Source organism: Mirounga leonina, unplaced genomic scaffold, assembly GCF_011800145.1.
Source record: "Mirounga leonina isolate KUSES-001 unplaced genomic scaffold, KU_Mleo_1.0 Mir_93, whole genome shotgun sequence".
In the NCBI taxonomy this organism is placed as follows: domain Eukaryota; kingdom Metazoa; phylum Chordata; class Mammalia; order Carnivora; family Phocidae; genus Mirounga; species Mirounga leonina.
Window position 1 is genome coordinate 52,601,991 of NW_023270854.1, and position 14,591 is coordinate 52,616,581.

The following is a 14,591-nucleotide window of genomic DNA, read 5'->3' on the forward strand; positions in this document are numbered from 1 at the left end:
CCTTCCTTCCTTCCTTCCTTCCTTCCTTCCTTCCTTCCTTCCTTCCTTCCTTCCTTCCTTCCTTTCATTTATTTGACACAGAGAGGGGAGAGAGAGTGAACACAAGCAGGGGGAGAGGCAGAGGGAGAAGCAGGTTCCCTGCCGAGCAAGGAGCCTGATGTGGGGCTCGATCCCAGGACCCTGGGATCACGACCTGAGCCGAAAGCAGCTGCTCAACCAGCTGAGCCACCCAGGTGCCCCTCTGGGGGCTTCTTGAAGGAAAGATCAGTTCAACTTCATCAACTTTTAAGGCTTCCCCTAATAAAAAAAAGAATAGAGCACATACACCAAACTTTAAGGGCCACGGTATGGCAAATGAACCTACTTATTCTTTATCAATTTGTGTTATTGTTACATAAAGCTTCTTTGAAAAGCTTGTAATTTCAAAATGAATGCTTTTCTTAAAAAAAAAACCCAGAATTCTATATCATGATAGTTTGCTGATTTCTGTCAGAGTATTATTTTAATCAAACATTATATTGGCTTTTAAAATCATAAAAAGCAATGCTTATTTAAAAATATTTCTCTCTGCGCCCACTGAATCTTTCACTTACTACTTGCTGGGTGACCACTACAAACAGTTTATTTTTGTCCTTTCTGACCAAGTGTGTATCTGTATCTGTATGGCTGTCTCCACTGACGATTATTATACTATGTTTTTGCTTGTTCACCAGATACAAGTCTGTCTTCGCTGCAACATGCTAATGCTTTTGATAGGTCTTAGATGCTCCGTGTAGGAAGCAAAAAGAAAAATTCTTCTTAAACACATACAGTTGGGCTGGTATATTCCACATGAGGCAAGTTTAATCCACTACTCGGAAGTAGACGTGTGGCTATAGTTTCAGCACCTAGTTCTACTTTTACCTAAAATATTCAGGCAACTGAGGTAAGGGTGCTTGTTTTCTCACAGTCCTGAGGTTAATTGCTCCACTGTTAAATTGTACTTTCCTACAGTAGCTCTAATTCTAGCTTAATAGTCTGGGTACAGTGGTTTTATATAAAGGCTTGTTGAATTTATTAGATGGAGAGATATCTGAGTGCTGGAAGCAGATTACGGGCTGGAGAATATAAGATTCTATCATAGTTACACAAGCCAAAAAGTCAATAAAGCAAAAGAAGCAGAACTATAAGTCACTCTCTAACTCAGTTCCTAATTTGCCCTGATTTGCCAGGATGTCACCATTCTTGCTCACGTCACTAGGGACACTTGGGGCCACCTAGGGCTGAGCCCATCCTCATGACACTCTCACGTGGTAACAGACACTTGTGGATTTTTGTTTATGATTTCATCTTGCTAATATGGAGAATAGACAAGACTGGAAGAGAAAAGCTTAATATATTGTGTGGAAAATTTGAACAATTAGAACAAAAATCAAAGACTCAGTGCATGTGCATTGTTGTGGGGGAAAAGTTATAGCTAATAATTGCAGTTGACAAAACGGAAGAACTTTTTACAGGCAAAGGGAAGTTTAGGAAAAAGAGAATTGGCTGTGAGTATCCAAGAATAATGAGCAAAAGAAGAGAAGCAAAAGGAAGAATTTATGTCACATCCTACTGAACACGGTTGCAAATATGACCTGTGTACATGGGGGAAATTGTTAAAATTAGAGCAAAGTAATTTCCTGATTTCTACAAATGAGCGTATTCTTTCAAAAATTTGTAAGTTGTGTGAGAAAGTAGATATTCTGTGTTTTCTACAGGAAATTCTATTTGATTCAATGTAAGGAAACCAGTAGAAGAAAATTAATATGATACTACTGAGATCATGTGAGAGAAAAGGAAAAGTGTGTGTGTGAAAGAGAGAAGAGCACACAGGAGTAATGGGAGGGGTAGAATGAATGGAGAACCTTATTATATCATAAAGTAATGACTTTTTAAAGGACAAATCTATGGCATAGAGAAACTGCAAGATGGTGTTAGAATTTTTTTTTTAAAGATTTTATTTATTTATTCATAAAAGACAGAGAGAGGCAGAGGGAGAAGGAGGCTCCCTGCTGAGCAGTGAGCCCGATTCGGGACTCAATCCCAGGACCCTGGGATCATGACCTGAGCCAAAGGCAGACGCTTAACCACTGAGCCACCCAGGCACCCAAGGTGGTATTAGAATTCTTAAGGTTGCATTCATAAAATTTCTGATGGGCTTACTTAGAAGATACTACCATGGGGCGACTGGGTGGCTCAGTTAATTAAGCGACTGCCTTCGGCTCAGGTCATGATCCTGGAGTCCTGGGATCGAGTCCCGCATCGGGCTCCCTGCTCAGCAGGGAGTCTGCTTCTCCCTCTGACCCTCCCCCCTCTCATGTGCTCTCTCTCTCTCAAATAAATAAATAAAATCTTTAAAAAAAAAAAGATACTACCATGGTTTATTCCTTAACTTGTTAATTTTTCCATGACTGTAAAGATCATCTATCATGTTTAGTGTGATGTCACCAGCTGCCCTGTGCAAAAATCTGATATTTTATGCTTTCTCATATCTTCCTGTCCCTGACCCCCTGCAGCTGCAGCCAAGAGTGGAGCCTTCCCACCCTGAGAGCTGCAAGCAGGTGGATGTAGCCCAGTACTTACGATGAGATGCACGGAGCCTGAGAAGGAATGATGTAATCACCTCTGGGATTTTAATTTTCCTCTCTATTTTGGTGTGTTCTCCTGCATAGGGCCCCCAGCTAAAGACCCTCTGGTCAATTTATATTCTAAAAGGAACAACACAGGACACCCTCCCAGATTCTACTCCTCTTCTCTGATAGGCTTGTCAGATTTAGCAAATACTCCAAACAGGACAAATCATTTTCTAGCATAAGTATGCCCCATGCAACTTTGAGATATCCTCCCACTACAAAATTATTGACTATCTGAAATTCAAATTTAACTGGCACCCTGGATTTTATCTAGCAACCCTATTGTTTGAACCCCAGGAAGCTCCCTGAGTATCTGGGAAAGGTCTCCGACATCCTGGTGTGTGGGGTGAAGAGCACAGCACGAGAACGGATGTGGGAGGTGTAAGTACATTGTCTCTTCACTGACAAAAGCACAAATCCTCTGAGAGGTGAGCAGAAAAAAGCCAATCAGGAGTCTCTTGCCACTTTATCCACAACACTGCTCCTTGAGGGGGAAGGAGTCAGCTGGTGGCCCTTTTCCTTCCCCTCGCACACCTGGGTGAGGACGCGCATACTGTGTATCTAATGAGCGATTTCAGCACAGGAAACCAGCTGGTAGGCGGCGAGACTATGAGAGCGAGTGGCAGACTAGACACTGGGAAAGGGCGGGGTGGGGGTGGTGAAAATGGGGAACAGTAAGAGACACAGTGATATGCTATAGGCACAGGGCAGATCTTCAAATTACACTTACTGCATGAACACAAACACACACAGAAATATGCCCATGGATGATTGAAAATTTGTTTTTCATTGGATAAGTCAACCTTATTCGTTAACCTCTTCTGTGGCTGTTTTTGTAGAATTTCCTGGTGAGCCAGAATGCACGTCCACTATCTGGCTGGAGCCAGCCAGCCGAGGCCAGAGTGGCTGGGCTCCCTGCAGAGCCACGGAGCCCTCTAGAAGCATCCCTTTCCATGATCCTGATACCTTAGTTTGCACTGGTCAGGAATGAACTCCTCATATTTAACCTCTAATGGTTTCTTAAAAATTGCTACCTCAATTCCATATCTCTAGTTAGTAGGATTTTAACTCCGGTTTGAGGACCTATGGCTTCTCAAGCCTGCAGAAGTTCTAGGCTCAATGATAATTACTGGCATTTGATGCACCTAGAACTAACATTGAATACTGCAATATTCTGGCACAGGCTCTTCCTTCTAATTGATTCATTATTATTTACTCGAGGTTTGATGATCTTTTTGTAGAACTACTCTCTGTTGGAGCTATACTCAAATGTCATACAGTTAAGCCTAGTTAAGATGGAGGGGATTTTCTTCTTGGACCCAAATGTTATAAATATATATTAAAAAAACCCCAACACACACATAGATCTAATCCCTGGCTATATTCCCATATAGGTTTCAGTGTCATGGAAACCAGCGAAGCTCTTCTGTGCCTCTCTGCTTAAAATCTGATAAAAATACAGTTTAACTGCATAAACCTAACTGCACTTTAGAGGGAAAAGGAGGTGCTGTATACATATGACAGAAGGTTTTAAAATAGTGAAACCTGTCTTTGTTATAATGAAAGAAAACTCATAAGATGTTCAATTAATATATCTGGATCATCCATTTCTTCCTTATTTTCTTACAGTGATATTTCGGGTGTTTTGGGATAGTCATTTTGTGGATATCTTGGAATAAAAAAAATAAAAGGCATTCTCACGGTGTGGCGCTCAGCAATCAGGGTGACCGATTTGCCTAAGGGTCACCCCTAAAAGAGCCTGACCGTGGCCAGTAGGAGCTGGTGGGATGAGTTTGCTGGCTGCTAGGATGCTGCTGTGCGGGGATCCTGGAAAGACCCCGCCCCCCTTCAGTGCTGTCCATTCTGGACCTGTAGTTGAAGTTTCTCTGTCGATGCCAGAGCTTGGAGGCAGGGACGACTGTGCATGTGGCCAAAGCCTGGGGACAGAGGCAGGCAGGGAGGCACAACCATTCTTTGTAGGGCACGGGTGGTGTTATGTTACTGGCGACTGTGTGATAACAGCGAGGACACCGGGGGCAGTCTTTTGGGACATTCTGTAGCCCTGGGCTCGGGCTCGGAGGCCAGGCTTGTGGTGGCACAGGGGGCCCCGGGGGACAGCCGTTCTGCTCACTCACCGGTGCTGCTCTGAATGGTCCTCACGGTGGTGGTGGTGCGCGGTGGGGAGGAGGACCTCAGGGACACACACTCATCGTCCTGGGAGCAGCCCTTCTCAATGGCCCGCACGTAGCTGTGGCTCCGCATGCGGAAGCAGCCTGGCATGGGCAGGTCCAGCGCCTCCACCGCCTGAGACTCCAGCTCGCTGAACACCGATTCACACACGGACTCAAACTGCCCGTTCACTTCCATCTCGCTCACCTGCGGGCAGAGGTGGGGTACCGTAACTCCTACCTGGTGGAGAAGCACCCTCTCCCTTAAGCATCTCCCAACTTCACCCCCCATCCTTCCCCAAGAGAGCCCCCTCCGATTCTACTAAACTCCAATGCATCTTATTTCCTCTGTGTTACGATCCATAATTGAACTGCATCTTGTTTGTAATCCCAAACAATCAATTCTAAAGAAAAAGAGCTTTATTTTCCCAAGGAAAGGACGGTGGGGCTGGGAAGTCTTCTTCCAGTGCCTGCCGGGTGCTAATTCTCCTTATTTATAAACGCAAACCTAGGGAACAGCTTCTAGTCCATGGTCAGAGTTTGGGTGTTTCAGTGCAACAGTTTTTAGTATAAACATTTTAGAAGCTAGTATTTTTATTGTGCTTTTTGGAATTGACCAGCTTGTCAAATAATTTCAGTGTTGAATGCAGCTTAATTTAGTGCAAAGTATGGAAACAGGCCCTATATTTTCTGGCAAGATACTCTCATTCTGCACAAAAATAGACCAAACCCAGATATGTCAAAATTTTGAAAAGCACTATGGAGATTTCCAATCTACACTATCTAATGAAGGTTTCATTCTTCTTTATAAAAAGCTGATAGGGTCCACAAATTATTTATGTGTTTTAAAATCTTCCAAATGAAGTCTTTGTTTTTTTTTTTTTGAGGAAATCAGTTTTTATTTACTTGCATTCCTCTGTACCTAACTTACATTGGGTTTGAGCACCACCTAAAAAAGAAAAGAAAAGAAAAAAAACCCAGGTGCTCCCATTAATTTCTCACTTTGTAGCTGATTTGTTAGAGACATGGGAGCATTCTTCAAATATCTGCCACCCTCTAGAACTTCATGTCTAATTTCCCTAATATTAAATTAATTAGTAATTAAGAATTTAGCAGTTAAAAGAAACTTAAGATTAAACTACAAATAAGCTTAGAGCAAATACTGAAAATGATTGCAACTTTTGACTATTTCTTAATTTTGTGTTATCTGAGGATATACTCCAATAATGGCAAATTTCTTTAAACTTCAGATAGAAGTGATGAATTACCTTAAGGCATATCAAGTGGAAAAGACATCCATTTTTTTAATGATTCTTTGAAGCTTAAAATAGTATTTTCACATACTTTATCTAATTTGACATAAAATCCCTGTATGTTTTCAAGGCTAATAATTATATATGTCCATATTAAAAAATTCAGTATGGATGTATATCATTGATTTTTAGGAAATACTTGGAAGTGCTTTCACAGGTAAAGGGACATGATATTTGTAACTAATTATCAAATAGAGAAAGTGAGCAATTGAGCCAAAAGGAATATGAATATGAATCTGGGTCAAGGATGTATAGGAGTTCTTTATATTTTACAAGGAACTCTTTTGTAAACTTGAAATAATTTCAAAGTAAAAAGTAAAACTATTTGCACGTGTGTATGTGTGCATATATATATATACCTATATATATATCATTTATTAGATTTTCCCCTATTAATCAATATGTCAAACATTGCAAAGAAATGGTAAAATATCTATCCCTGTTAAGGTAATAACTATTAAACTTGGGTGACTGTCTGTTCAGAGAGTATATATGCCCCCTCCCCTACTTTTCATAAAAAATTGGACCATAGAGTAAATATAATTCTGCACTTTTTTTCCATTTAACCTTCTATATTAGACTTCTATCTTTAAAAAAAATTTTTTTGTTATGTTTATCACCATACATTACATCGTTAGTTTTTTTTCTTTTCTTTTTTTATTATGTTAATCACCATACATTACATCATTAGTTTTGATGTAGTGTTCCATGATTCATTGTTTGCATATAACACCCAGGGCTCCATTCAGTAGGTGCCCTCTTTAATACCCATCACCAGGCTAACCCATCACCCCACCCCTCTCCCCTCTAGAACCCTCAGTTTGTTTCTCAGAGTCCATAGTCTCTCATGGTTTAGACTTCTATCTTAACAGGATTCTCCTTCATTCTCTTTTAACCTTTTGTTTCTATTATATACAGATACAGAAAAACCACACAAAGTGAATGTATAACTTAATGAATCATAATAAGGCAAACACCCTTGTAACCACTAACCAGATCAAGAAAGACAGATTTTCCAGGCACCCCAGAAACCCCTCTATATGCCCCATACTAGCCCATAATCCCATCTTCCCTCCAAAAGTAACTGCTACTCTGAGTTTTATCTTTATAAAGAATAATTCTTTATAGGAATTATAAATTAAAAATTTTTATAAATTATATAAATGTAAATTATTTTCATAAGGAATTGCTAGGGTTTTTTTCACCCATGTGCATCCTTGGACCCTATAGTTTAGTTACACCCACTTAAAGATTTCAATATATCTTTCAATTCACTTTTAATGTATAGGCCTCCTTCCACCCATTTTTAAATTTATTTATGGAAGCATCTGGGTTGTTTGACCTGTAAAGCTTCCCACAGTCTGGATTTGCTGATTTTATACTCATGGTAGGATTTAGCATGTTCCTCTGTCTTTTGTATTTCCTGAAAATTGTAAGCTAGACCCAGGGGCTTTATAAGACTCAGGTTCAATCCCTTTGGCAAGACTAGAGGTCATGTGTTCTTTTATCAGGAGACATATTATGTCTGGGTTGTTTCTCTTTTGATGTTGATAGGAGTCATTGGTGCTCAACGCCTAGATTCATTAATTCACTGGGAGTTGTAAAATGATGATATTCTAATTCCATCATTACTTTTACAATTACTAGTTGGAACATTTTCATAAATAAATGCTTCCTCTCCCATTATGTGGTTACTCAAGGGTTGAGGTCCTGTAGAAATGGCATAATAAATGTTTGTTTTTTTCCCCCCTTCTTATTTTCAAGATAATAAATTTGTTCCCTCTTATCTACCAAAAGTGATCAGTTAATTTTTAAAAATATCAAAATGGGGCGCCTGGGTGGCTCAGATGGTTAAGCGTCTGCCTTCGGCTCAGGTCATGATCCCAGGGTCCTGGGATCGAGTCCCGCATCGGGCTCCCTGCTCCTTGGGAGCCTGCTTCTCCCTCTGCCTCTCTCTCTCTCTCTGTCTCTCATGAATAAATAAATAAAATCTTAAAAAAAAAATCAAAATGAACTCATAGATTTAGAAATATATGATGGTTTTAAATTCACTTCAAATTTGAACTCACATTTGTCTGGTCTTTAACTAGTAGGAGCCTCTAAGGTTGGCTCCTGAATCCTTTTTTTTTTTTCCTGAATCCTTTTGACATGTAATGAGTAGTCTTTGATAGTATCCTTGGTATCAGGTATGTCAAGGTATTTAACTCATCTACCTTTCCTGCTCAGTCCTGGAGTCAGTATTTTTTTCAAAATGCCCTTCTTCTTTTAGTGGGAAATGGTATCACAAGAACGCATTCTGGGCCCCAGGAAGCTTCGTTGTCATTGCTACGGTTGATCATTGTTCAGTGGGCAAAACTAGGCTTTTTGGTGGGCAGATCTAGTGAGTACGTCCAATTAAAATTCAGACTGCAGAATTTTTTTTTTTAAGATTTTATTTATTCATGAGAGAGAGAGAGAGGGAGGCAGAGGGAGAAACAGGCTCCAATATGGGACTCGATCCCAGAACCCTGGGATCATGACCTGAGCCAAAGGCAGAAGCTTAACCAACTGAGCCACCCAGGCGTCCCTCAGACTTCAGAGTTTTAAAGTAACTTCTTCTATATTATATTTATACTTATACCTTGATTCCATACTAAAAATCCTGGTTCCCAGGGGGACATAGGAGATGATAGAATTGGGATATTCTGCAATTATTCATTTGTTTCTTCTATAACATATGCACAACCGTCTCAGAATAGCATACAAATAATACCATACCCATGTCATTATTGAAAACAGTTAACAATTCCTCTCATTTTTTGCATATACACTCTCTACTCTTTCCTCATTTAAAATAGTTGTGCTATATTTACATTGCCAAGCACATAACCTACATATTCTTCCCTCAATTAGTCTCTTATAAATAACTGCGTATTTAATGCTTGCCACTACTTTTTTCATGTAAAAAAATTATTCTTTATCAAAATTCTACAGATATAGGTCAAATAGTTCTAGATGGCTTATAAAGAAGAAGAGCAAACCCCTAACCCACCTTACTCGCTCTCTTGCCCCCAAGATTCTCCCTCCCCAGAGGCAAGCTCTTTCAATTCTTCCAGCTGGATCTTACGGTATTTGCATCTGTATTTCCCAAAACTTGCTTATGTGAATTGAATCTGTTGATACATTCGTAGACCTCTGGTAACCTATTGGTTTCCTTCCTGCCCTTAAAGCATTACCCTTGAAGCCTCTGTTCTCCTATTGTGATCTATGACTGCCAAGCCCACTGCTGTCCTGGGATCTCTCTTCCTTATCACTGTAGGGGTGCCCTTCATTATCTTGATTGTGGTGGAGTCCCTGTTTCCTCTTTCTTGTTTTATTTCCTCTTTGGTGGAGCACATCTTCCAGTGCTTTCCTGGACAAGGCGGCCACCTGGCATTGATGGAAATATCTGCATTCCACCGCCACTGTTAAGGGAGAGTGTGCTTGCATTCAGGATTCTAGCCTGCATCCCTTCTTCTTTCCGATGTTTTCAGGCTTTGCTCTGTGTCTCTTAGCCTCCATGTATGCTAGAGTTTGGAAAAATGGATGCCTTTCCATATAAACTGTTTTTTCTCACCCCCTTTTGAAAGCCCTTTAGGATCTTGTCCCAAATGAGCTAACAATTTACTATGATGTTCCCTATGTGGATATTTCTCCATCGATTGTGGTGGGTACTGGGTGGGCCCTCTGCATCTGCAAAATCATGTCTTTCAGTTTGGGGACCATTTCTTGAATTATTTCATTAGTAATTGCCTTCCTTTTATTTATTTTTTCTGGAACTCCCATTACTCAGATGTTAGAATTCAAGAAGCTCAAAGAATTCCAAGAAAAAAAACACAAAGAAAAATACATTGATACATTATAATTTCCAAAGTAATCCTGGTAAAGAACAAAGCTGGAGGACTCATGCTTCCTGATCTCAAGACTTACTGCAAAGCCACAATAATCGAAACAGTTTGGGACTGACATAAGGACAGACATATAGACCAATGGAACATGAATTGAGAGTCTAGAAATAAGTCCATACACCTATTCACCACTAGTTCGTATGTCTGTCATTGGGGTTGTCTAAAGCTCATTGTCTAGTTGATTCCTCAGGATGGGCTCATGGAAATGATGTTTCCTATATTCATTCATGTTTATAATAGTTTGTCTATGCCTTTTATATGAAAGTCAGTTTTGGGGGGCTATAAAATCTTCACATTTTGCCCCCTTGAATATAATAACATTACTCAATTTTCTTTTGTCATAAACTATTATTGTTAAAGAGTCTGATGAGAATTTTTTTTCCAAATTTTTATTTAAGTTCTAGTTAGTTAACATATAGTGTAATATTGGTTTCAGGAGTAGAATTTAGTGATTCATCAATTTTTTTTTTTCTTAAAGATTTTATTTTATTTATTTGACAGAGAGAGAGAGACAGCTAGAGAAGGAACACAAGCAGGGGGAGTGGGAGAGGGAGAAGCAGGACCCTGGCCAAGCAGGGAGCCCGATGCAGGGCTCGACCCCAGGACTCTGGGATCATGACCTGAGCTGAAGGCAGACGCTCAACGACTGAGCCACCCAGGCGCCCCAATTTTTGTTCTTTTTTAAGTGACTTGCTCTTCTGTCTAGAAATCCAAAGAACTTGGTTTTATTTTGTTTTTTTTTGAAATCAGAGTCCTGTAATTTTACTAGACTATGTCTTAGTTATTGTTTTGGGTCAATTTCAGGTATGCGGTATATAATTTTGAAACATCTTTTTGTTTCATTAAAGTTTTCTTTATTATTTTTATTATTCATTCTGGTTCTTTGCTTTGTCTTCTTCAGAGACTTCTATTATCTATATGTTCAATCTCTGTCCAAAATATTTATCAATGTCTCTTGAATCCTTTTTACCTCATTTCTTTTTTATTTTATTTTTTAAAAGATTTTATTGATTTGAGAGAGAAAGAGAGAACAGGGAGGGAGAGAACACAGAGAGAGAGGAAGAAGCAGACTCCCCACTGAGCAGAGAGACTGATGTGGGGCTCAAATCCCTGAGATCATGATCTGAGCCAAAGGCAGATGCTTAACTGATTGAGCCACCCAGCTTCCCCTTCTTTTTGATTTTAAAAATGTCCTTCCTTTCTAGATTCTATTTTTCTTAGTATATGACATGTCTTATTCACTTGCTCCTATATTCTTTCTAGTCTAATCTTCATTTCTGAAATTATTTTTCTTTTACTTCTAATTCTTTCCTGAGTTTTGTGACATCATTTTTAAGGTTTTGAAATTCAGATATATCTTTTTCTTTCATGTCTTATATCATGTTCTTAATGTCATTTAGTGCATTTTAAAATATAGTTGGCCCTCGAACAAGCAACATGGGGTTTTGAGGCATCGACTCCTCACCCCTGCACGATTGAAAATCCACATATAGGGCGCCTGGGTGGCTCAGTTGGTTAAGCGACTGCCTTCGGCTCAGGTCATGATCTTGGGGTCCTGGGACTGAGCCCTGCACTTAGCTCTGCACTTAGCTGGGAGTCTGCTTTTTCCCTCCTCCTCTACCCACCCACTCTGGTCATGCCCTCTCTCTCTCTCAAAATATTTTATTTATTTATTTTTAAAGATTTTATTTATTTATTTGACACACACACACAGAGGAATCACAAGTAGGTAGAGTGACAGACAGAGGGAGAGGGAGAAGCAGGCTTCCTGCTGAGCAAGGAGCCCGATGCAGGGCTTGATCCCAGGACCCTGGGATCATGACCTGAGCCCAAGGCAGATGCCTAACAGACTGAGCCACCCAGGTGCCCCTAAAATCTTTAAAAAAAAGTCGACATACAACTTTTGACTCCACAAAAGTGTAACTATTAATAACCAGAATCCTTACAACATAAACAGTTGATTAACATATATTTCATATCTTTTATGTATGATGTACTATATTTTTACAATAAAGTAAGTTAAAGAAAAGAATGTTATTAAGAAAATCACAAGGAAGAGAAAATAAGTTACAGTATTATACTGCATTTATACAAAAAAAATCCATGTATAAGTGGACCCACACAGTTCAAACACATGTTGTTCAAGGTCAACTGTAGTGCGTTACAGTTTTGATCTATTTTGTGGGTATGTCTTTCTGCATGCTTTCATTTTCTGTAGGAATGTTACTCTATTCCTTACTGTCTTTTCTTCTTATAGTGACTTCGTTCTTCTGACGTTGAAAGGGTGGTGCATTCAATATATATCCCCCCAAATTCCCAGGACTTCCTTTTTTTATTTTATTTTTTTAGCTTTCTGAGAGTTCCTACTTCTTTTGCTCCTGTCCCTAACTTTCACCTGGGCCTTTTCCTTTCTTCTTTGCTATTGTCTCTATCTTGCTCATGCTTGTTTCTCCTCCCATCTGTTTCTTCTCACCCCCCGGGCCTTGTCCTGGATGGAGACACTGGTTGTTTGATTTCCAGTGTACAGATGGGTTCAGACTGCTCCAGTCTTCTTTGACCTTCCTGCAGGCTCCTGGAATTGACATGCTATTAGAGAAGGCAGATCCCTTCCAGTGTCAGCTGCTGTTCTCAAATAGGTGCCCTGACCTTTCCAGTGAATACGTGTTGCTTGTTTTGTTTTGCTGTGCTCAAGTTTGTCACAAAAGTCATTGTTTCACTCTGTGTCTTCGTACACAGATGTGGATACCGTGCAGGCTTATGGCTACTTGTGGTTTGTTCTCATCCACTTATATTTTGGGTTCATGGAATACCTTGATATACTCATTTTCTTGTAAATGTTCTCCAAGACTTTTGGGTTTTTCTACCTAGTGACTCTGTCTTTTATATGGAGACTCAGGGAAATTGAGACGCTAAGTCACTACCACCATAATATCGTATGGTATGATGGTACCATAATTTATTCAATTACTCCTTTGTGAATGATGATTCAGATGTGTCCTTGGTGACTGTGCTATGACCAACATTTTTGTGCGTTTATCTTTATATACTGGTGCTTTTATTTCTGTATTACAGAGTTCCACAAGTGGGATTCTTGTGTCAAAAGATATGTTTTACATTTTTGTAGATTTTCTCAACTTACTTTCTAAAACAACTGCAGGAGTTCACTCCAAACAGCAAGAAGCTGGAGCTCATTTCTCAGCATGGTGTGCAGAACTGGATATTAGCTGTTTTGCAACTCTTATAGGTCAGAAATGATATTGTGCTCTTTCAGTTTGTCTTTATCAGCCCACTACTATATATAAACATTTTTTTCCTCATATTTATTGGCCTTTATATTTTTTCCCTCTGATTTGCTATTTTATAAGTTTTGCCCCACATTCTTTTAGGTTGTTTATCTTTTCATAGTTATTGGTAGAAATACCTTAGGCAACTGGAAACTTTCCTTTGTATGTTTAATATCCTCCCCCTCCATCAATGGCATTTTAACTTTATGATATCTTTTGCCACACAGAAATAGTTTTTAGTTAGAACAGATGTCAGTCTTTTACTTTATGTTTCCCGGAGTTCTTATTTTATTAAAAGTTATATAATTCTTACCACAGTATCATACACATATTCTCCTAATCTTAATTTTTGTCATTTTGTGTTATTGTTTAGATTTGAGATCTATTTGGATTTATTATATGGAAAGGAGTAGTTTATTTATTTATTTTTAAAAAGAGGGGCGCCTGGGTGGCTCAGTCGTTAAGCGTCTGCCTTCGGCTCCGGTCATGATCCCAGGGTCCTGGGATCGAGCCCCGCGTCGGGCTCCCTGCTCTGCGGGAAGCCTGTTTCTCCCTCTCCCACTCCCCCCGCTTGTGTACCCTCTCTCTCTGTGTCAAATAAAATTTTTTTAAAAATCTTTAAAAAACAAAGATTTTTTTTTTTTAAAGATTTTATTTATTTATTTGACAGACAGTTAGCGAGAGCGGGAACACAAGCGGGGAGAGTGGGAGAGGGAGAAACAGGCTTCCCGCAGAGCAGGGAGCCCGACGCGGGGCTCGATCCCAGGACCCTGGGATCATGACCGGAGCCGAAGGCAGACGCTTAACGACTGAGCCACCCAGGCGCCCCCCCCCCCAAAAGATTTTATTTATTTGAGAGAGAGAGCATGAGTTGGGGGGAGGAGCAGAGGGAGAGGGACAAGCAGACTCCACCCTGAGTGCAGAGCTGGATCTGGGGCTCAATCCCACAACCCTGAGATCACGATCTGGGCTGAAATCAAGAGTTGGAGGCTCAACGGACTGACCCACCCAGGTGCCCTAGGTATAGTTTAATGCTCTTTCTACTTTACCATGGGCAATTTGTTTGAATTCTCTGAGCTCACTTTCCTCATCTGTAAAATGGGTATAATGATGCCTATTTCCTATGGATGCTTTAAGGATAAAAATAAAATATTCAAAATGCATATTATATTTCTAGGCACATGGTAGATATTCCACAAATAGTGGATGTTGTTCTGTGAGATAGTGTAGTGGGAAGAATGAAACA

The 14,591-nt window shown here is 39.8% G+C and overlaps 1 protein-coding gene across 6 annotated transcripts in view; it reads right to left on the reverse strand.

Moving 5' to 3' along the window:
* The window catches only part of DLGAP1 (DLG associated protein 1), a 312,708-nt gene that overhangs the window by 166,659 nt on the left and 131,458 nt on the right, over nt 1-14,591 (reverse strand). For all 6 annotated transcript variants that reach the window (XM_034996206.1, XM_034996205.1, XM_034996210.1 and 3 more), the window contains exon 4: nt 4,790-5,030. In XM_034996206.1, coding sequence (XP_034852097.1) covers nt 4,790-5,030 — 241 coding nt within the window. The remainder of the gene's footprint in view (nt 1-4,789; nt 5,031-14,591) is intronic.